The sequence below is a fragment of the Vigna radiata genome, chromosome 10 (assembly GCF_000741045.1).
Source record: "Vigna radiata var. radiata cultivar VC1973A chromosome 10, Vradiata_ver6, whole genome shotgun sequence".
NCBI lineage: Eukaryota > Viridiplantae > Streptophyta > Magnoliopsida > Fabales > Fabaceae > Vigna > Vigna radiata.
In genome coordinates this window covers 2,899,172-2,924,537 of record NC_028360.1, presented here as the reverse complement: position 1 = coordinate 2,924,537, position 25,366 = coordinate 2,899,172, and the positions used below count along the sequence as shown (strand labels likewise).

Below are 25,366 nucleotides of genomic sequence, written 5' to 3'. Positions count from 1 at the left end.
CTCTTTTCTTGAGTCAACGACCTGTATCTTCAACTCCATTCTCACTTTCTCAAATTAGCTACAAAACAATGCAAAATAAGCATAAAATCGCTAAAAACAACTTTTGACTCTCTCCAGACTCATTTATTGAGTTTTGCTTGATTCTAAGCTCATTCCGAGTAGTAAAGGGTGTAATTTGGTCTAAATTGACATATGAAAATCACTGTTTTTCAACCTTCATCAAAAGGACTAGAAGATTCAAAAGACGCAAGCTTTTTTTGTGAGGAAACTAGCGAGAGGAGAATGTTACACAATGCTACCGAAAGCCTGGATCAAAACTGCACTAAAACACAAAATTGTTGTTAGACGTCGGTTAAAGCCATGTCCGACGTCTATAACAACATAGAAGTCGGTTAGGTTCATTTTAAACCTCTTTATATATTCATGTTGACGTCGGTTAGTCATAGGTGGACTTCTATACAGAGTAATTATACGTCGGTATGAGTTTAAGCATACGTCTATAGAGACGTTGGTGGATATATTTAACCGACGTTTATATGGACGTCGGTTCTAAGGAATTCCGACGTCCATAGACGTCACCCGTTTAGACGTCGGATGTTAAAGGGACGTTAAAAGCCAAATTAACCGACGTTAAACAGCGTTTTTGCACTAGTGTAAGTAATGCTATGTTGTCCATTTTTGACAATACTACTCATCTTAAGATTAAGACTATAGCAACCCAAGTGGCCCCTCTAGTCGCCTTCCTCTTAGAGTTTGCGTAACCTCTCTTTGAGTCTTCAAACACCATAACACCACCATAACACCACCCAAGGCCATGAGCCTCCTTCCTTCTTCCACCATTGCTTTCACATTTCACACTCCTTTGCCCACCATTTTCATAACATCATCATCAAAGGGACCATCGTCCATAGCATCTCTTCTAGCCTAGCTTAAAGAAGTTGTTATCAAGTAACTTAGCCAAGCGGGTGCATATACTTTCGGATAACATTGATGATTATGTCGTAAATCTTTGGGTTTGCAAAGGGAACGAATGAGCTTGTCATGGTTAGGGATACTCAAAGTTAAACTTCTTTTTTGTGTATGCTTATTTCTTTATCGACTTACTCGTGTCGATTCGTTCGACGATTTCCAGGTGGTGGTATTATAGCCATTGAACATTTCTCCTTCCTATATTCATCTAATGCTTGGGCAGTCATTCAAGCTTTCAGAATATTGTGTAATGCGTTCGACTTAACCCATACTCCTGCCATTTTTCTTCACTACCTTTGCCCTCAATTGAACCAGAAGATGTGGTGGTTTCCTTTAATAAGTGAGTCTGACAGGTGGCTTTTCCAATTATTCGTCGCTTTGTATAAGAACTTCAACAATGTGTACTTCAAGGTGGCCATTAAGACCAAAGGTTTTAAGTACTTTTTTTATGAGAATGATTGGTCAAAGTTCCCTCATTACTAAACAAGGAATCCTAAGTGAATGACCGTGTCGTGTGATACACTTATGACGCTCGAGGATAAATCTGCTCTTAAAATCTTGGAGGAATTCCCTTGTTGACTATCGACTAGGCACTCCTAAAATGTTATAAATCTCGCACTATTTGAAAGGATGTTATCGGTAAGTAGTTCTTCCTTATTCAGTTATTTTATTGTCTAACTTTTAACTTGGTTAAATTCTTGTTTGAATTACAAATATGGTTGCCTGCACGAATCTAAAAGATGTTAACTTTTATAAAAAATGTTGGGTAAGCATGTAGCACCTGCCAACAACTTTACAATAGCACCAATCTGTAAAGAGCCTACTTTTGACCGTTCGTCCAAGTGCAGTCGACAAAGGGGCGAAATACGTCTTGGGTGTATCTTTGCAATCGAGCTTAAGCTTGGTAGCAAAGTCTCCTTCAACCTTGGTGTCCGGGCGACCTGCTTAGCAAGCGAATCACCCCTAGTAGTGATCAGTCAATGGTTGCTTGTTTAGAGAAGGACTTGGTTAAGTCCCAAGTGGATTTGGATGTCACCCTAAAAGCCAACCCTATTTTGACCGCTTAGCTAAAGGATGTGAATGTTGATCATGTTGGATGCATAGGCAAGGAGAAAGTCTTGCCCCATAAGTTTTTCGATTTGGTGGAAGAAGAAAAATACCTCACCAATGAAAATCGACAGCTGCAATAAAATGTTGTTGTTATTCTTCTTGGCCATTAAAAAGTTCAAAAGCACATGGAGGACTGGGAGACAAAATAAAGGTCTTTTACTAGCAAGCTAGAAGAGACAAAGTAGTAAGTGATGCTGCAACACGAGGTTGACTTCCAATATGCTCTTGACCAAGTGGTATACTTTTATGGCGTCCCTTTGGAAGAGAGTAAGTTTGATGTGCAAAAGGCCTTCCATAATAAGGAGATAATGCACCTTCGAGACATACTTGGCAAAGATGAAGATGATGTCGTTGAGGCTGATGTTGGAATTCCTCCTTCTTTCGATCACATCGAGGTCGTTCAGGATGATGCCATTTCTTTTGTTTATTTTAATAATCCTATAGTGATCGTCTTTTTAGGATATAGTTCGATTGTTGTAGGATCGACCTATTTATACACAACTCTTGTAAATAAATAAGAAATAGTTTGATGTTTGTTTTTAACTCGCTATTTGTATTTACTTAATTGATGTATGCTTTGTGTTGACTTTAGCATTTAGTAGAGATCCACTTTTGTGATGATTAAGCTTAACTAATTAATTTGTTTGGTATAAGTTTATATGTGTATGCTCCCTTATTTATGTTTCATACTTTCAGTAAGGGTTCATTGATGAAAGTTTCCTTAACATAGCTTTCTATGTTTGGTAGGGGTTCATTGTTGAATACGCCCTTGGGCGATTTCTTTGCATTTGGTAGGAGTTCATAAGTTAACGTGTCATTAACCAAGTTCTATGTGTTTAGTAGGGATTCATAAGAAAACTTTTCCTCAACCGAGTTTTATGTGATCGGAAAGGGTTTATATAGGTGAACACTAATGGAACACACGATACATGGACAGAGAGTATGCAGAGTGAGATAAAGCATAGAAACGAAAAGTATTATTTCGGAGATATCTGCATGAAATATATATATGCAGATAGAGTACGAGAGTAACAGACTTAACAGAAAAAACATAATTGAATTACAACAGCTAACACCCTCCCTTAATTCAAATTCTCGAGGGACACCATTCCAATTTTAGACCGCATATCTACAAACTTATCAATGGCTAAAGACTTGGTACATAAATCTGCCAATTGCTCCACAGTATTGTAGTATGTCAGCTGAATCCTCTCCTTGTTAACAACATCACGTAAGAAGTGAAATTTCACTTCAATGTGTTTGCTCCTCCCATGACTGACAGGATTCCGGGCAAGGTTTATGGCCGAAGTGTTGTCCATTCTCAGCTCCACAGGATTCTCCAACACAATCTTCAATTCAGACAGCAATCCTTCAAGCCAAACTCCTTGGCATGTAGCATAACAACCTGCGACATATTCAGCTTCACAGCTGGATAGAGCAACGACTGTTTGCTTCTTGGATGAACATGAGATAGGTGCTCCGTTAATGAAGTATATGAACCCGGATGTACTTCTTCTCTCGACAGTATCCTCACCATAGTCAGAATCACAAAAACCTGTGATTTTCAAACAACTCTCTTGGTTTCCAAATGGAAACAATATTCCATAGCTAGTGGTGCCTTTGATGTACCTGAGAATACGCTTGGTAGAGTCCATATGACTCTTCTTTGGTTGGCACATGAACCTGCTTATCAAGCCTACACTAAACATTAAATCAGGTATACTATTACACAAAAACCTTAAAGACCTAACAACCTGTTTGTACTTTGCGGCATCAACATCTTCTTCAGCATCGTTATTCCCAAGCTTTCACTTAACCTCTAAGGGGCTTTGAGCTGCATTGCAACCGTCCATTTGAAATCTCTCAAGAATTTCATTTGCATACTTCTGTTGGTGCATAATGATACCTCTTTCAGACCTTGTGAATTCCATTCCGAGGAAGTAATACAGTTCTCCTAGATCTGTCATATCAAAGTCTCTTTTCATGTTTTTCTTGAATTCATCTACATCCTCCAGCCTTGATCCTGTTACAAGTAAGTCATCCACGTATAAACAAACAATCAACATATTACCTTTTGATGTTTCTTTTACGTAGACACTGTGCTCAACCTTGCATTTCTCAAAGCCTTGATTTATCAGTGAAGAGTCAATTCTTTTATTCCAAGCTCTGGGTGCTTGACGCAAACCATACAAAGTTTTCTGCAGTCTATAGACCTTCCTCTCATCATTTTTAATCTTAAAGCCTGGAGGTTTTTGTACATAAACTTCTTCTTCCAACACGCCATGAAGAAAAGCAGACTTGACATCGAGCTGGTAAATCTGCCACCTTCGTTCACAAGCAATTGCCACCACCACACGGATGGTTTCCAACCTCGCCACCGGTGCAAAAACTTCGTCAATATCAATACCCTTTTTCTGCAGAAATCCTCTGGCAACGAGACGTGCCTTATATTTTGACACCGAACCATCTGGATTAAGCTTTCTCTTGAATATCCACTTGACACCAATGCTGCATTTTCCAGGTGGGAGATCAACTAAGCGCCACGTGTTGTTCCTTTCAATGGAGTTAAGCTCTTCTATCATGGCATTCTTCCACACAGACTGTTTTAGTGCATCATCTACACTTACCGGTTCTGCCTCTGCCATTAGTGCTATGTGAATTAGACTCCCTTCCTCATCAATGGCAGAGTCTGAGTACATTTTATAATCCGAAAATCTTGAGGATCTCACAACCTGCCTTTTGGGTCGTTGATTAAAAATTCCATCACTGATATTCTGAGTAGAATCATCCTCAGTTTCAGGTACCGTTTCTGTTCCTTCTTCTTTTCCATAACCCTCAAGAGTTCCTCGTATCAACACTCTCTTAGGACTCTTTTGCATGCAGCTCCAGTCCCAGGTTTCTTTTTCTAAAACAATCACGTCCCTGCTGATGACCATTCTTTGCTTCCTTGGGTCATAGAGCTTATACACTCCAGTGGGATGGTAGCCCGTGAACACCATAGGCTCACTCTTGTCGTCAAGCTTAGCACGTTTCTGTTCTGCAACATGAACAAATGCAAGAGAACCAAAAAATTTTAAATGCTTTACAGAGGGAGTATTACCTGTCCATACCTGAAGAGGTACCTTCCCTTTAATACGCTTTGTAGGACACCTATTTAAGAGGTAAACAGCTGTAGCCACTACTTCTGCCCAGAAATCACGTGGCACATTCTTTTCTTTCATCAAACACCTTGCAGTATTCATGATAGTGCGGTTTCTCCTTTCTACCAGAGCATTATGTTGTGGGGTATATGGAGCAGTAACTTCATGACTTATACCTTTCTTTTTGTAGAAGTCTTCGAAGGCCTGAGAAGTAAATTCTCCCCCACCGTCAGTTCTAAGAACCTTCACCGTTTTTCCACTTTCTCTTTCGACACAAGCAATATATGTTTTGAACACATCAAGTGCTTCTCCTTTCAGTTTTATCATATACACCCAACACATTCTGCTGAATTCATCCACAAACACGATAAAATACCTATTTCCGCCTAGTGATGGTGTGTCCAGAGGACCACAAATGTCAACATGTATGATATCAAGGCACCCTTTTGATCTCGTCTCTATTTCAGATCGAAAAACCTTTCTGGGTTGTTTACCTGCCAAACACGACTTACAGGCATCATCTGGTATGGAAATATGTGGCATACCTATTACCATATCCTTTTCTTCGAGTCTTTGCAAGTCTCTGAAATTCAAATTTCCATATCGTAAATGCCACTTCCAGCTTTCCTCGTTCTTCACGGCTGATAAGCATTGTATATTCTCAGTTCCATCGAAACATACTTGAAATGTTCTATTCTTAGAAATCTTGCTAGTCAAGACTAATCTGTTCTTGCTGTCATATAGTTCAGCCCTCTTTTGTTTGCCTATAACCACAGTAAAATCTTTCTCAACCAATTGGCCAATGCTGAGGAGGTTGCATTTCATGTCGGGAACATACAACACATTTGAGATGACAATCTGAGAACCACTCTTTCTGTTAATCACCACATCTCCTGCCCCTTCAACCTTTAATGTGCTGTCATCGGCGAATTTTACTTTGCTCTTCTTGGTTTGATTAAAGTTGACAAGCCACTCTTTGTTGCATGTCATGTGATTTGAACATCTAGAGTCGAGATACCAGGTTTTGTTCAATGGTCTTGTACATTCTGTTGTTGTCTTTACCATCAGAGTTAACGTGGTCTCTGTGTCCAAGTCTTCTTCAGCAACATGCGCTTCCTTCTCCTTGCTCTTCTTTTCATTTGATCTTTCTGGAAAACACTCAGAAGCAAAATGACCATATTTATGACAATTGAAGCATTCTATATTCCTTTTATCTCTTTTCTTTTTCAAACCTTTCTTGTCTTTGGAGTCAGACGTACTGGTATCATATTTCTCATCTGGTTCCTCATTATCAGCGTTAGTTCTTTCTTTCTTCCATTTCCCTTTTCTTAGTTTTCCTTCCCATTTCTTGACCTTCCTCTTCTCTTCTCCTTTTACATGTCTAGATTTCCTTTCCAGCTTCCTCATTTCGTAGGCTTCTAACGAACTTTGAAGTTCCTCAATCTTGAGCTTGGAAACATCTCTTGACTGCTCATTGGCAACGACTATGTGGTCAAACATTTCCGACAGCGACCTCATAATCTTCTCGATAACCATCGTGTCTGTAATCTCTTCACCGCAGGCTTTCATTTGGTTCTTGATCGTTATAACTTGACTGAAGAACTCACCTATTCGTTCACCTTCCTCCAATTCCAGATGCTCGTACTGTCTTCTGAGTGCTTGGAGCCACACTTTCTTAACCTGTTCTCCTCCTGAATAACATCGCATCAGGATGCCCCATGCTTCTTTAGCTGTGGAAGCATTCTGAATCTTTTCAAAATGTACATCATCAACACACTGATGAATGAGCATCAGCGCTTTATCATCTTTCTGCTCGAACTCTTTTTCTTGTCCTTCTTTGCCAAAAGAATCAGCCTCTGTCTTCTCAATGACTCCACTTATACCTTGCACACGGAACACCACTCTCATCTGGGTGCTCCAGCGATTCCAATTTTTATCTGTCAAAATTGGAAGTTGTGACGATGAAAGGTCAGCAGCCATTACCACGAGCCAAGAACAACAATCTTGAACGACGAAGACACCCCTAGCCACAGCAGGAACCCGGAGAACAAGAACGAAAAAAAAAATACACACACGTCCAGGGTAAAGTAACCTGGCTCTGGATACCACTAATGGAACACACAATACATGGACAGAGAGTATGCAGAGTGAGATAAAGCATAGAAACGAAAAGTATTATTTCGGAGACATCTGCGTGAAATATATATATGCAGATAGAGTACAAGAGTAACAGACTTAACAGAAAAAACAGAATTGAATTACAACAGCTAACAAACACACCCTTAACTGAGTTCTATGTGTTCGATAGGGGTTCATAGGTGAATGCACCGTTAGTGGCTTGCCTTTTCTTGTACTTTCGAACTACCATTTGCTTGCATGTTTATGCTTGCATGACTGTCACTTCCCTTTGTTCAGTTAAGTTATCAAGCTCAATTCACAACTGATCAGCATTGACGTTTGTGTCTTGCATTTGTATTATGAGAAAGGGTTCACATCATCGTATTTGAACCGTATGTGAGGTTTCTCCTTTAGTGTCACCCAACTTGCGTTTCAGTTCAACGACTATTATCTTATTCATTGTTTCAGCTGATTGCTTGTTTGTGAATATTATACAAAATTAATGACATGTTTTATTTATAAATTCTTATAAAATTCGTCTAGCTTCCGATGATAAATTGTTCTCCATTATCCGTGATTATAGACTAAATATGCTTGATTTTTCAAACAAAAACAACTACACTTATCGAGGATGATTATGGCCAAGACTTCTTGTTAATAAATACCCACTTAATTTTTTTTTTATTGCTTATACATTATTATATACAATACTCTTATATTTATTTTCAGAGTGAAAAAATCTGCAAGGGAATTTTCTTTTCATGCCTCGTTAACAACTTGACAAGTTATTAAGTTATCAGCTCGATAATCTAAAGTATAGCTCGCTTCACCTTGTATGAATATCTTTTCAGTAAGAACAAAACTTATACAAGAGAAGAATTCATAATTGGGGATGAAGAATGTATTATCCAGTTATGAAGAAAGAAAGAAAGAATACTTGGAAGAATGGAAAAGCCTCTTGCAGAAATTAATATAAGCTTTCATCATCATAAAAATTTACCTTACCAAGGTAAAATGATTTTCAAAGGTAAAAGGATTTTTAACGTGAGTAAAAAGACTACTTCATAAAACTAAAAACTTTAGTTTATAAGAGTAAATCCATAAATTACTTCCTTGCTGCAATGAATTTAGGACCTGTTAAACTTTTTCATGAGTATTTTTAAACGAAGAAAAGAAAACAGCTTTTTCAGAAATTAAAAGTAGTTTATTGTACGGTACGATATTCCTAGCGGACGGTTGTACCGGCCGTATATAACTGACAGACGAACGGTTACAGCAAGAAAGAGAATTTGCTATTATAACTGGGTTGTTGGTGGACCAATCCTCGTTATTGGGCTCACAGGGCTCGGAGGAGATTTATTAAAGATATTAAAAATCAAATAATATCTATTGATAAAACTGTTTACGAAACATTAGGTAAGTTTGTTTATATTTTGTTCTATTTATATTTCATTGATCTCATATCAGTTTAGAGTCCATAAATTGAGAGCCAGAGACATCAGCCAGGTACGCTTCATTCACGCCTCTCACACACACTGTTCATACTACAATCATACAGAGATTTTGCTCTCTCTCACTAAGAATCCTCCTAATAAAGAACTAAGGTTCTTCCCCTATAATACGCCTAACTTGGGCGTCGGAGTGCCTTTGCAGGTACCCACCCCCTCGGTCAGAGTTAAAAGAGCACCGGACGATCGGAATTGAAGGAGGACGGACGGTCGAAACACAGAAAGAGCCATTGATCCAGTTCATCTGAGTACCAAGAAGCAGCAGAGCCACGTCATTAAGGTTAGCGTCTCGGTCCCCAAAATATTCACTGAAACATTTTGGCGCCCACCGTGGAGCCGAGACTTGAAGATTCCCAATGGTTACCATAAGGAGTATGGACAACAACAACCCAATAGATATGATCAGGGAGTTACAGGCCCAGTTGGAAGAGCAGGCCCGCATTATACGTCAACAACAAGAACTCCAACAGATATAGGCAAAGCGGATGGAAGAACAGGCCCAGATTATACGTTAGGAGCAAGAGTTGCAGCAGAAAAAAAATGAAGAGATTGCTCGATTAAGAGCACGACGTCTGCCACCTAAAATGTCCAAGGCCTAAGGAAGTCAGAATGGTGATGAAAGCATGCACACACCTCCACGGAACGATCGGTTACCCAACCCGTTGCCATTCACAGAAGCTGCATGCAAGCTCCAATGCCTAACAGGCCTCCTCCACCGATAGAAAGGTTTGACGACACTTCAGACCTGGAACATCACCTCAGAAATTTCATTGACTCTATGACTTTCTACACCAAAAGCGACCCGATTAAATGCAGGGCCTTTTCTCTATCCTTAAAGGGAGGCCCTGGAATGGTACTACACCCTCCCTCCTAACACAGTAGACAACTTCCGCACCGTCATGACTTTATTCAAAAAACATTATGCTGCCAATAGAAAAGAGGAGGTGACCGCTGCAGAACTTGTCAACCTTAAACAAGATAAGGACGAACCCCTCAAATCTTTCATGCAGAGATACCACGAAGCTACCAGGCGAGTGAAGGGCGTCAACCAGGAGTTCAATATCAGCAATCTGCCCAATTGCCTGAAACCAGGATATGTCTCGGAACATCTGTATGCCAAATTACCTAATTCGATGGAGGAACTCCAAGAGAGAATGACCAAGTTCATTCGAATGGAAGATCAGAGAAATTCCCGAAAGAAACACCAGACGGAGATCCCCACTAATGGGAACAAGAAAGAAACAAGACAAGTCCGTGAAGGAGACCGAAGGCCTCCTAGAAGAGATCTACCCATACCCTTGGGCCCTCGGTATGATCACTACGCATGCTTAAATGCACCACTAGCAAAAGTGTTTAAAGAGGCTTTAAGCGTCGAACTCATCAACATAAAAAAGCGGCCCACACCCCGGGCTGCTGACGAAACCAAGGTCTGCCTATTTCATGACAACCAAGGACATGCTACTAAGGACTGCACCACCCTCAGGGATGAACTAGAAAAGCTCATTCGAACGGGATATCTCCGACAATTCATGAAAGAGGAACCAGAACCGCATAAACGGTCTCCGAGAAAGGAAATTGTACAAAAAGGTCCTAAACGGGTGCACGACACCGACGTCCACCCAAGAGACCGTTCCCGAAGTCGTCCTAGGGAGAGAGATCGTTCCTGAAGTCGTCCGAGGGAACGCGTGAGAGAAAGACCAATTAGGGGCCGAATTGACACCATCTCCGGAGGCTTCGCCAGAGGTGGAGTCTCTTCTTCCGCTCGGAAAAGACACTTGAGAAGTCTTCGGAGCGTCAATGTTGTAGGATGCAACCCCTTGTCCATGCCCGACATCACATTTACCGACACAGACTTCCACGCTCCATAACCCGACCAAGATGATCCAATGGTGATCACTGCCCAGATAGCTCTATATGATGTCCGCAAGGTTTTGATCGACTAGGGTAGCTCGGTCAATATATTGTATTGGACGACATTCCTAAAAATGAATTTGTCAGAAGATATAATATGCCCGTTCAAAGAGCAAATCGTAGGTTTCGCAGGAGAAAGAGTAGACACCCGCGGATACCTCGACTTAAGGACTCGGCTTGGGACGCAAGACAAAGCAAAAGAACTAAGGGTCTGGTTCTTGTTGGTCGAAGCCAATACCTCCTACAATGCCCTCTTGGGGCGACCTTGTTTGAACGCTTTTGGAGCCATCGTATCAACACCTCACTTAACAATGAAGTTCCCATTAGAAAAAGGAACAATATGTACGGTAAAGGTAGATCAGAAAATAGCACGACAGTGTTATGTCGTCAGCCTAAAAGTTACGCCCTATATTTCCCAAAGAAAGCCAAAGAGACCTGAAGCAATAGTGGTTGACCTGGACCCCAGAACCAACACGAACGAGTGAATCCAACCCCAGGAGATGTCAAATCATTCCAACTAGGGGGAAAGGAAATACAGATGACCACTGTCAGCGCCAACCTCGAACCGGACGACGAACACTGTTTGACCAAACTGATAAAAACCAATGCCGATCTATTCGCATGGAGCTTCGTAGATATGTCTGGAATCCACCCGAATGTGATGACGCATAAACACTCTGTATTCAAAGAAGCCAGGTTGGTGGCACAGAAAAAGAGAAGATTCGGCGAGGATAAAAAAGAAGCTGTCCAGGAGGAGGTCAATAAACTTGTTAAAGCCAAATTCATCCGGGAAATAACATATACAACTTGGTTAGCAAATGTCGTTATGGTCAAAAAGTCTAACAGCCAATGGAGAATGTGCATCGATTTCACCGACCTCAACATGTCTGAAAGATTCATACCCCCTTCCCAACATCGACCAGCTGGTGGATTGAGCCTCAGGGCACGTCGTACTAAGTTTTCTGGACGCGTATTCGATATACAATCAAATCCCGATGTACTCGCCTGACCAGGAAAAAACGACCTTTATAACCGAACGGGCAAACTACTGTTATGAGGTAATGTCGTTCAATCTCAACAACGTTGGAGCTACCTATCAACGCCTCATGGATAAAAGTTTTCACCATCAAATCGGAAAGTGCATGGAAGTATATGTCGACGACATGGTAGTACGGAGTCGGTCGCACGAACAACATCTAAAAGACTTGGTTGAATACTTCCAACAGGTGAGACGCTACAACATGCGCCTGAATCCCTCTAAATGTACCTTTGGAGTTTCGGCTGGGAAATTTCTAGGGTTTATGCTGACACAACGAGGAATTGAAGTCAACCCGGATATTAAGCTGACACAACAAGAAATTTCAGATTTTAAGCTGATATATTTTGTTAGTAGAACTTTATAAGGAGCAGAGGAACGATACTCGAAAATTGAAAAGATAGCTTTTGCCCTTATAACTACCGCAAGATGTCTCCGGCCGTTCCAAAGTCACAAAATTGTGGTCCGCACCAACCACTCAGTCGCAAAAATCCTCAGGAGACCAGATCTAGCAGGAAGAATGGTCACATGGTCAGTAGAATTACCTGAATTCGGCCTACGCTTTGAACCGCAAGGTTCTGTAAAAGGCCAGCATTTGGCCGACTTCGCAGCCGACATACCACAGACAACAGATATACCAATATGGTACCTGAATGTAGATGGCTCCTCAGACAAAAAGTGCGGAGGAGCCGGCATAATATTAGAAGGGTCGAAGGTGGTAACCGTGGAACAGGCAGTGTCTTTCAATTTTCAGCTCAACAACAACCAGGCGGAATACGAAGCCTTGATCACCAGACTTGTCCTAGTCAAAGAACTCGAAATTGAACGTATTGAATGTCGCATGGACTCCTAACTGGTTGTAGGACACATGAGCGGAACTTTTCAAGTCAAAGATAATCATCTGTTACGCTATTTTCACAAGGTTAGTGACCTGATTAAAACCTTCTCTAGCTTTAACATTACTCATGTACCCAGAGCAAAAAATTCCAGAGCGGACCTCCTTTCCAAGTTAAAACATGCCCGGGAAAAAGCATAGCTTTCCTTAGTAATCAAGACAACTCTTGACAAGCCAATGTTGGAGACGTTCGCCACCAATGTTACGTCACCAAGGGACGACTGACGACAAGACATACTCTAATTAATGATCCGACAAGAGCACAGAGGCCAAATTAGCACAACTGACTCGAAAAGGATCGCACGCTTCACATTCGTAGGCGACGATTTATATAGACGAGGCTACACAACACCTCTGCTGAAGTGTTTATTAGAGGAAGAGGCCAAATATGTCATGCAGGAATTACATCATGGAATATGCGGGTCACATTCGGGAAAGAGAGCACTCAGAGCTAAAATACTACGAGCCGGCTATTACTGGCCCACTATGGAACAAGATTGCGCGGAATTTGTTAGAAAATGCATTTCATGCCAGGCACACAGAAACGATTTTCGGGTCCCCCCATAGGAGCTACATGGAATAACTTCACCCTAGCCGTTCGCTCAGTGGGGCATGGACATCGCTGGACCATTACCAGTTGGAAAAACACAGTGCAAGTACTTCCTTGTAGCAGTGGATTATTTTACTAAGTGGATAGAGGCAGAGGCACTAGCGGTTATTAGCACCCAAAAAGTCCAAAAGTTCATCTGGCATTTAATATGTCGTTTCGGGATACCGCAAAAATTCATAACTGATAATGGACGACAATTCGTAGAACGGAAGCTGGAAGACTTTCTCAAACGTCTTGGAATCAAACACGTAACAAGTTCTGTTGAGCATCCGCAAATGAACGGGCAAGTAGAAGCCGCGAATAAAGCAATCATATCTGAGTTAAGAAAGCGTCTTGGAACAACAAAAGGCTTGTGGGTGGAAGAATTGCCTGAGGTCTTGTGGGCCTATAGATGTACCCCGGATGGATCAACAGGGGAAACGCCATTCAACCTCACTTACGGAACGAATGCAATGTTGCCAGTCGAATTGGGCGAACCATCCATAAGACGAAGTATACAAGACATGAGTCTTAACGACGAACACCTCTGAATGAACCTGGACATCTTGCCCAAACGGCGAGAGGTCGCCATGATAAAAAATGCAGTCCAAAAATGATTGATTACTCGGCACTTCAACAGTGCAACCTCGAAACTTTGCGGAAGGCGACCTTGTATGGCAGAAAAAGGGAAATGCCAAAAAAAATAGAGAACACGACAAGTTGGCTGACAAATGGGAAGGACCCTTTAGCATCTCTGAAGATTTAGCAAACGGAGCGTATCGCTTGGAACTCCTTCATGGAAAAGTCGTTCCCAACACTTGGAACGCGACACGCCTTAAGTTTTATTATAGCTAAAATTCAACTTATTGTTTTCTCTATTTATGTTGACGCTATTATTTTTTTTCATATGAACCCTCAAGTATTTTGTTCTTTGAATTATATTTGACGTATATTTCGAGAAATGTATTACATGATAAATGCAGATATTTTTATTAAAAGGGGAGATCGTCCCAACCATAAAGCGTTGACGGGTCCTATTCGGACGCCCAACTATAAAGCGTTGACGGATCCTATCCGGACGCCCAACTATCAAAGCGTTGACGGATCCTATCTAGACGCCCAATTATCAAAGCGTTGACGGATCTTATCCGGACCCCCAACTATAAAGCGTAGACGGATCCTATCCGGACGCCCAACTATAAAGGGTTGACGGATCCTATCCGGACGCCCAACTATCAAAGCGTTGACGGATCCTATCCGGACGCCCAATTACCACAGCGTTGACGGATCCTATCCAGATGCCCAACTATAAAGTGTTGACGCATCCTATCCGGACACCCAACTATAAAGTGTTGACGCATCCTATCCGGATGCCCAACTATCAAAGCATTGACGGATTCTATCCAGACGCCCCACTTATAAAAAAGGGGTCCTACCCCGAGTGTTGACGGATCCAATATGAACGCCCCACTGATAAAAAAAGGGGGGCTACCCCTAGCGTTGTTGGATAAATCAGCATCCGGACGCCCAACTATCACAACGTTGTCGGATAAATCAACATCCGGACGCTCAACTATAACAACGTTGTCGGGTAAATCAGCATTCGGACGTCCTACTATAATAGCATTGTCGAATGACTATCCGGACAGTCAAGCATACTCGCGAAGGTAGACATCACTCCAAGCACCCAAGTGTTATTGCATTGACGAATAAGCCAATATAAGAGTCGTTCGCATGAAAAACATAAGTAAGTTCTATTAATCATTGATGTTTCATTAACATTCCAACTTAGCATTGTCGGATAAATCAGCATCCGGATGCCCAACTATCATAGTGTTGTCGGATAAATCAACATCCGGATGCTTAACTATAACAGCATTGTCGGGTAAATCAGTATCCAGACGCCCAACTATCACACCGTTGTCGGATAAATCAACATCCGGACGCTCAACTATCACAGCGTTGTCGGGTAAATCAGCATCTAGACGCCCAACTATCACAACGTTGTCGGATAAATCAACATCTGAATGCTCAACTATAACAGCATTGTCGGGTAAGTCAGCATCTGAATGCCTAACTATAAAAGCGTTGTTGGATATATCAACATCCGGACGCCCAACCATAAAAGCGTTGTTGGATGAAACAACATCCGAACGCCCTAATATAATAGCATTGTCGGATGACTATCCAGACAGTCAAGCATGCTCGCGAAGGCAGACGTCACTCCAAGCACCCAAGTGTCATTGCATTGACGAATAAGCCAATATAAGAGCCGTTCGCATGCAAAACACAAGTAAGTTCTATTAATCATTGATGTTTCATTAACATTCCAACAACTTAGCCTTTTCAAACAGCAAAACACAAGCGCATACCATTGGATACTTGGCAAAATTTCACAGTGACATACACACGCGTGTCAACAAACACTTGGTAAAACTTCATAAAATAAACGCAAAGTCATCAAAATGACATGCTATATCAACATTTAAAAGCAGACTCACAAAGTATCTAATAAAGCAAAACAACATCAAGTCTAGCAAGGAATCAACATCAAGGCAAGGAAAATTCAACAAAATAAAAAGTCTCAGAAGCTATTGCAGCAAAAACAAGAAATCTATGCATGTATAGCTGACACTTCCTCAACAACAACATCTGCAGTCGTCGCAACACCAACTTCTTCTGGTTTCGCCAGCTCACCATCTACAGTGAAGGTACCTTCTAGAATGTCATCAAGGGGAACGATCTGATCTCGGTACACATCTTGATCAATATCAAACCCCAATCCTTCAGGGGACACCTTTGCAAGAAAAGACATTTTTCGTAATGCCTTCCAGAAACCCTTTGTGTGCTCCGTAACAATAGCTTTCAACATCTCAGCTCGAGTCTCTACATCCTCATCAGCAGTTTTCTTCAAAGCGACAACAGTCTGTCGAAGATCATCTCTATCCGCCATCAAGATCACAATAGTTTCCTTGGTAATCATCAAATCGGCGGCCAAACTATCCCTTGAATTTCTCAAGTCTAAACCGGCCTTTTTCAGGTTCTCCATCAACACTTGACTGTCAGCCATCATCTTAGCGCATTGGCTATGAGTAGCCTTTACCTCTTCTAATTCCTTTATTAAACGATCCACTTCGGTTCTTAATTGCCCCCGGTTAAAGGCATAAACCAAATTATAAGCAGCCGTTGAACCTCGCAATAAGAACTCTAGACAGTTCTCAGCCATGGTTTGCTCACTGGTCTTAGACATAACCTTCTGCTCGGCGGCATCAAAGTTGAAATCGATTTTGTTACTAAGGGTAAAACTACGGTCCCACATTCCTCCCGGCAACGATCGGTTGGCCTCTGGATCTGTCAGCATCTCAGTACTTTTCCCCTTCTGGGAAGCTTTCGGGTTCTCCACTGACCTCTCAGGCTTCCTCTTCCTCCTCAAAGTCTGTTCAGGCGAGGGTGGTCGCTCATCAATGACTATAACCAGACTCTTCTGCGAAGAACTGCCCGGTGGAACAGTCTCTTTTGTAAGCTCCTAAGATGTTGTTTTGGCAAAGTTATACCAATCACGATTAGGACCTTTCCCCATGATCTGTGGCAAACAAAACAAATCAACAAGCCCAAGTCAAAAATAGAGAGATAAAAAACCTAAAGGGATCACTCAGAGGACATACAAAACACCCTCGAATTCATGTCATCGTATTCGAGACAGCTGATTATCTTTCGAGAGGAAAGCGGACGTGACAACTCGATCAGCACATCCAGGTCCCTTAGTTCAGCATCGGTCATCTTCTCCTGCGGCCATGAAGTCACTGACCGAGGTCTTCCGGTCCAATACAAAGGAAATTTAGGAGTACCATCTTCATAAAAGAAGAATGGACAACCCAACTCAGTAATAGATACTTTGAAAAACTGGTTTTTGAAATCTTTGAATGATTCAGAAAAAAGTTGAAGAATGGCATCCTTGGCAAAACAATTCAAGGACACCCAACCCTTTTTGGCATTAGGACGCACCCTAAAGAAATAAAGGAAAATACCAATTGTTGGCCGAATGGCCAAGGTTTGGCACAGAATGACAAAAGCCTGAATATAACCCCAACTATTTGGATGAAGTTGGGAGGGGGCTACATTCAAAACTCTCATAACGTCCATTTGAAATTCAGAAAAGGACAACCTAATATACAAGTCGAAAAACAAGCTAGAGTAAAAGTAGAAGAAATCACCACCGGATGCTTCACGGCCATGAAAAACCCTTTCATCCCCCCGACAAGCAACTAATTTAATGGCGGAATGGTAACCTAGAGTTCTAAGCACACAACTATTGTTTGCCCAGTCCAGCAGAATAAATTTACTAGTAAAAAGGCTCGAATGATCACCTACATCGTGGGAAGCCCACCCATAATCAGAAATGGATGAAGAACACTGACTTTCAGGCTCTTCTGTCACAACACCACCATAAACAAAAACCCTTTCACCAAAAAGTACTGATGAAATTTCATCAACTTGAATGCCCTTTGATGCCTCAATCGGGTCATCACGCCCCTTTTCCTCTTCGCGAGACGCAGTACAATCAAAAAACGAAGAAGAAGCCATGGTTACCTGAGAGAAGTGCAGAGCGTTGAAGTGAAGAAGAAGAAGAAGAAGTTTGAAAAGGAAGCACAAAAGCAGAAATGACGATTGGGTTCATTAACAAAAAACCTGAACACAATAATGATGAAACCGCTGCTCACGCCACACACCGTTGGATGATATTGATCTAGCGGCTATAATTTAGCGACCCTGCCACTACTCTAAGAGCGGGAAAGTCAAGTAACTCCTCAAAAAATGAAACGACAACATTCAAACATCGCATTAAAACCTCTTTTAAGTCCTTTCATAACCATTATCATCCAAACGGTTATCAAAGACTTGGTGGGATGATGTACGGTATGATATTCCTAGCGAACGGTTGTACCGGTCGTATATAACTGATAGACGAACGGTTATGGCAACAAAGAGAATTTGCTATTATAATTGGGTCGTTAGTGGACCGATCCTCGTTATTGGGCTCACAGGGCTCGGAGGAGATTTACTAAAGATATTAAAAAACAAATAATATTTATTGATAAAACTGTTTACAAAACATCAGGTAAGTTTGTTTATATTTTGTTCTATTTATATTTCATTGATCTCATATCAGTTTAGAGTCTATAAATTGAGAGTCAGAGACATCAGCCAGGTACGCTTCATTCACGCCTCTCATACACACTGTTCATACTACAATCATACAGAGATTTTGCTCTCTCCCACTAAGAATCCTCCTAATAAAGAACTAAGGTTCTTCCCCTATAATACGCCTAACTTGGGTGTCGGAGTGCCTTTGCAAGTACCCACCCCCCTCGGTCAGAGTTGAAAGAGCACCAGACGGTCGGAATTGAAGGAGGACGGACGGTCGAAACACAGTTAAAGCCATTGATCCAGTTCATCTGAATACCAAGAAGCAGCAGAGTCACGTCATCAAAGTTAGCATCTCGGTCCCCAAAATATTCACCGAAACATTTATGATAACTTATTTTGTAAAATCTATATAAGTTACTTTAAAAGAATGATTTCTGGTTTGTATATAAGTTACTTTTTCTTTATTATAACCTTGTTTTATTTTTTTTATTGTAAAAGTATTTATGAAAAATACCGATTTGTCCTAATGATTGAAACGCTTTAAAAGCATGAGTTGGTCGAGACCCTTATTCCACCGCATAATAATTTACAAAATATCCCCATAAAGTTAATTGATTGTTTAGAAAATTAATTGACATTAATAATTTATTTAGCCAGCTACAACTAATGATGCATTTATTATAGTATTGATGGAAAAAAAAAACGAAAACATGAGAAAGAAAGAGGAGAGAAAAACATGAGAACCAAAACTAATCCTTTGCTTCTTCTTTCTGTATGATAACGAGGCTTTATTTTATTTTTTTTTCTTCCACGTTTTATTAATTTCCTTCCTTTATTGCATCTTAAAATAATTAAATTAAAGTTTAATTACTATATTTTGTTATATCTTAAATTTTATTCGTCTTAGCTCAAATTTTTATTTTTGATTTAATTGTATGTGTTAAATCAATTTAATGTAGTTACTTTGTTAAATTTGTATTAACTTCATGTGAAAGGTGACTGTATGTTTATTTAATAAAAAAAATAGTTATTAATTGTTCTTTATATTACTTTTTTTTTTAATTTAATTGAATCTTTATATTATTTAAATAGAAACAATGTAGTTTTTTTTTTTTTGAATCAATGTGAAAATCGTTAGAGATTATTTCTCATTTCTAATCATGTCTTCTCTGACGATAATGGTAGGAACATTATTTGTCTCCTTCATATCGAATATTAACTTCTTTAAATCTAACATCACATATATAAAATCTTCATTTTTGTTTAATTAATGCATCATTAGAGATAAACACATGAATCTAATTTTAATTTTTAGATTTGTTCTCAGAATCCATAAAAGAGAGTGACAGAAAAAAAAAACTAGTTAAACTTTTTATTCAACAATTTAATACATAATTGAATATGATCGAACAAAAAACAAATATTAAAATAAAATAAACCCCGAATCAAAATATTAATTAAATTTAACATCTGATGTTTTCTTTTTCTATTGGTTTTCTCAAAATCATGGTGCTCATATGGTATCATCAAAGCACAGATCATGGTGCTCAAAAACACAAGCTCCCCATCTTTCTTTCTTGTTCTTTCTTGTTCTTCCTTTACTTCTTCTTCACATAGCATGTTCTTTGGGATGGTGATCAACGTTGAATAGAGTACAAGCATGTGTGGGGGCACTCATTGGAGCTTCAGCGCAGCATAGACATCTTCATTCTGCACATGCATTTCCAACAAGAATAATGAAGCACCAGGAACACCTTTTTTAATTTTACTCTAAAACATTCTACTTTAATTTAAAATATCCTTTATTTTTATGAAGGTCTTAGTGTAAATCAAGCACAATCTTAGATAAAAAAAAAAAAAATTATATCAACTATTATCGATACATCATACTTTTTATTTTTAATTAAATTCATAATTATTACATATAATACTTATTAATTAAAAAAATAAATTTTATAATGGGTATTGTTTCGATGAGTAAAATTGATTAAACTTTTTTCTAAAGGTAATTCATTTAATGCTTATTATTTCATGTTATTTTTTATTCATTAATAATGATCAACACACCTATTAAAAGTTTTTTTTTTATGTTAAAATTAGTTTGGTTCGAAGGTTGAGATAATAATTGTATAATTAATATCTAATATACTACCTTACATTTCATCTTTATTTACAACTGTTATAATGAGCTTTTTATTAAAACTAATCTAATTACGACTAAAATCCACTAACTGTTATAATCGTGTTTTTTACTTTAAGCTATTTCATTTGGTCGCTCAATCTTTTTTGGCACATGAAGCATTGAGGTATGGGCTTTGCCAATAAAGACTAGGCCAGTTGCACATGGTATGATCCACCCTCTCCCGACACTTAAAGTGTATGGATTTGGATTCATTGGTCGACGCCAAAATATTGTAAGAATAAAATGCTGACAAAAATAATAAAAATCATGAACAATGATTTCCTGAGACGTGTAAATGCATTGTCCTAAGGATTTATCCACAATATGTTACACAAGCTCCCATAATACAATAGGTACTTCCCCATAATATCTAAGGACATTAGAACTAGAAAGAGTAAAGTAATAAACCCAAGATCTTATAAGAAATAAAAGAGAGAAGGAAGAAAATAAGAAAAAAAGAGAATGAGAGAGTATGTGTTTTGGAGAATGCACCGCACTTTCTTTATAGAGTTTATTAATCATCCCAAAGCCCAAGATTTGTGAAATAATCTTGTATAAGTTGCTGGTCAAAACTATTTTCAACAAAGAAAAGGACTTTGAGAAGGCCTCATGCCTTAGCTTGCAGAATAGCCTTGCAGTTTCACGAGGAATCAAATCGTTACCTTTTCGAAGATGCTATGTTTTACTCAGCAATGTTCACAAACTAACGACTTTTGCAATACATACAAGTTTTACAACAATACCCCACATATTGCAAAAGAAGAGAAAGAAAGATTGAAAGAAAGAAGGAATAATCTTTCTTGGGTTTTATAAGATGTATTGCATTAGAACTGGTATAACAAGCTATATGAATATATCTTAGATCGAGAAACTTAATACACAATATAGTTGGTATAGTAAGCTACATGAACCAAGGGCATTGGACGTATGTTAGAGGTTTATCAATCACAATACACCTTCATAATCCTTGTTGTTATCATTGTGTTACACTTACTAGACTATGTGCGTGCCCGGTATTCATGAGTGCGCTAGAGATCAGGCCAAGATATCACGCAAGCGACCCCACTTAACACTCATATAGGTGATTTCATTAAATGTATCTTGCAAATTGATAATTGTTTAAAAACCGTTATTTTCATACTTAAAATTTACATCAAAACACACCCTTTATGACTTAGAATTAGCTTGAAATCATGCAAAATGCTTAAGTTAGAGAGAAAGAGAGTCAAAGTGGGTTTTCTGAGTTTTATGCTTGGTTTTCCTTGTTTTGACAGGATTTATTAGGAGTTTGATGAATGAATTGAAGGAAGAGAAGTGTTGGATGCAAAAGAAGGTGGAAGAATGAAGCAGAGTTGAACCTCAGCCACCTTTGGGCGGTGACACCACCGTCGGGCGGTGTGACCTTCAATGCATCCACTGCCACGCTTAAGGGGCATCGCTAAGGGGTGAAGTCAAGTATCGCACTCACTGTCGGGTGGTGGACTCTTGAATGGCTTCTCTGGAGGACGCTCAAGCGGCAACGCTGAGGGGTGGACCAAGTGTCGCGCCTACCGCCAGGCGGTGTAACCCACCGTTGGGCGGTGTACTTATGGGCCTGGGCTTATTTTTATTTATTTTGTTGTGCTTTAAATAGAAGTGCACGAACCAGAGCATGGATCTTTTGGCAGAAAGGACACAGAAATACGATTTTCACACCTTGGAGGCGGATCTTGGATGCGAGAGCTCTAATATTACAAATCTTGGGTTATCTTTTATATTCTTTCCATTCAATTCATCTAGTTTCACCATGATTATGATGAACTAAGCCCTTTGTTGTTGGAGAACGATGTAGTTCTTTGAAACTCTCTTATATCGAATTTCTTATTTTATTCATATACTTGTGTTTATCAATACTTTGAGTTTTTCTTCCGTTCTTGCTAATGCTTTGTTTAAGACGTTATTCAAACGCATCATCTTTGATTCTTTCTATATGAAGACGTATAGTTAGGTCTAGACATGAAGAATTATTCTTCATAATGAATATTATCTAGAGATAGGAATAGGAACATCAATTGCCTTAAGCTTCTGCGGGTATTGCATGAATAATTGCTAGGGAGACTAGAGATAGTAAACTAGTAATTGTGATTAGGCTCTTTTCACCGAGAGATCGGGTTTAGGGTAAAATAGAAAGTGGCATAAACATTGATAACAAAGTTGAATCTAGTAAGAATAATAGATATTTGAGAGTGGATTAGGATGAAACCGTTAACCCCAACAACACCATTCATCCATATATTTTACTATCAATTGATCAAACCTTTGTATGCATGTTTACTTCTTGTTTTGCATTTAAAACTCAACTTATTGTTTGTTCAAGTCTCATGATTTTCATTAATCACATGAACATTTAGGCCTAAGAGCCATTTGGGAGACAATACTCGGACTTACCGTTTATTTATTACTTGATATGATCTGGTACACTTGCCAGGGTGTTAACACAAATCATACACCACCCATAAGGAATATAAATATCATTAAAACATTTATTTAAATTAAAATTCTTTCACGATATAAAATTTTATTTACAAAGTTTAACCTGTCAATAATGCAGTCTCAATCATTTTCGCACACACCATAAGAATGGACATATTTGATTTAAAATCAATTTAGTGTTATCAGAACTAACAAGTGACTTGTTTTTATCCATATGACCTTATTCATGGGATCTTCCATCACAAAGATTGGGTTATCATCATTTGTTTGTTTGCAAGTAGCTAAAGTTTCATTCCCTTCTACGTTTTTGAGATCATATTCTTTCTAAGGATTTTGTCAAATGATATGCTAGATTCCGTTTTGACTTCACATAATCAATGGAAATAGTTCTACTCTTTAGCATTTGTTTCACTAAATTGTGTCTCATTTGTATATGTCTTCTCTTTCCATTGCAATTCTTGTTTTTAGCTATAGTTATTGTCAGTTGGCAATCATAGTGTATTAACACCATTGAAGTTGGTTTCATTCCTAGTGAAATGTTCTCTAAAAAGTTTTTTAATCACTCAGTTTCACTACTCGTCGTCTGAAGAGCAACAAACTCAGATTCCATTGTTGATCATGCAATAATTATTTGTCTGGCTGATCTCCGTGTAATCAAACCACACCCAAGTATGAATACGTAGCCACTAGTGGATTTTGTTTCATATGAATCTAAAATCCAATTAGCATCATTTTACCCTTCTAGTAAAATAGGAAACTCATTATAGTGAATGACATGATCCATTAAACGTCTTAAGTATTTCACAAGCCATGTGAGGGCATCCCAGTATTCTTGATTTAGACACACTAATGGAAAAATTGGATTCTGTGATGGGATACTATGATAAGTGAAATCCACTTATCATAATACATTGACCAGTGGCAATTTTGTAATAAAACTAAGATATATTATGACGTATTTTAAGAAACTTATCATAATAGGTGTAGCGGTGTCATTTTCGTAATAAAAGATACATATATTATGATAAGTAAAAGGCCACCTATCATAATAGTTAGACGCGGTGGAAAAATTGAAATTATGAAAAAAAAAAACATATTATAATAGATATTAAAACACTTATCATGATAGGCGCAAAACCCTCTCAATCTCGCAGTCCAACGCACAACATTTCATTTCTTCAAATTCGCACAAATTTTCTTCCAACTGGACCCGTAGAGCTTTTCTTTACCATTTTGTTTCTTTCACACAAAAAACACTTCACCATTTCGTTTCTTCCAATCTTAATCTCTCGTCACGCAGAGCATTTTTTGGTCTTATCCCAGAGCACAAAACACACCACACTCCTGATAACGGTCTAAAAACCGTTATTTTCATACTTAAAATTGATATCAAATACACCTTTTATGACTTAGAATTAACTTTAAATCATGCAATTTGGTTAAGTTAGAGTATAAGAGAGTCAAATTAGGTTTTATTGGTTTTATGCTTGGTTTTCCTCTGATGTGACAGGATGTATCAGGAATTGAATGAAGGAAGTCAAGTAAGGGAGGAATTGGATGCAAGAGAAGGTGGAAAAGTGAAGAAAAGAAGAGTCGCAGCCACCGCCGGGCGGTGTACTCTCTAGGCAATTCTTTGCCAGACGCTCAAGCAGCACCGCTAAGGGGTGGAATCGAGTATCGCCCTCACCACCAGGCGGTGAAACCCATCGTCGAGCGGTGGACTCTTCAGTGGATTCTCTAGACGACGCTCAAACGACAGCGTTGGGGGATGAGATCAAGTGACGCGCTCACCGTCGGGCGGTGAAGCCACCATCGGGCGATGTACTAGTGGGCCTGGGCTAAATTTCTGATATTTTTGTGAGTTATAAATACATTTGCACGAACTAGAGAAGGGGTCTTTTGACAGAAAGGACACAGAAACACATTCTTCACCCCTCAGAGGCGGATTTTGGATGCAGAAGCTCCAATCTATAAATTCTAGGTTTATCTTTTCCATACTTTTCATTCAATTCATCTAGATTCACCATGATTATGGTGAACTAAACCCTTCTGTTGTTGGGGAACGATGTAATCCTATTTGAAATTATCTTATATTGAAATTCTTATTTTATTCATATGCTTTGTTTATCAATTGTTTGAGTTTTTCTTCCATTATATTTGCATGCTTTGTTTAAGACATTATTCAATAGCATAATCTTTGATTCTTTCTATATGGACACATATAGTTAGGTTTAGACATGAGGGAATTCTCTTGATAGCAATATTACCTAGGCATAGGAATAGGAGGA

General features: G+C 39.2%; 1 protein-coding gene across 1 annotated transcript; it reads left to right on the top strand.

Annotated features, from left to right (window-relative positions):
- The first annotated feature begins 9,744 nt into the window (after positions 1 to 9,744).
- LOC106774684 lies at positions 9,745 to 10,512 on the top strand. The gene has a single exon (XM_014661728.1). It carries the CDS (start codon positions 9,745 to 9,747, stop codon positions 10,510 to 10,512), a length of 768 nt encoding a protein of 255 aa, XP_014517214.1.
- The last annotated feature ends 14,854 nt before the right edge of the window (positions 10,513 to 25,366 follow it).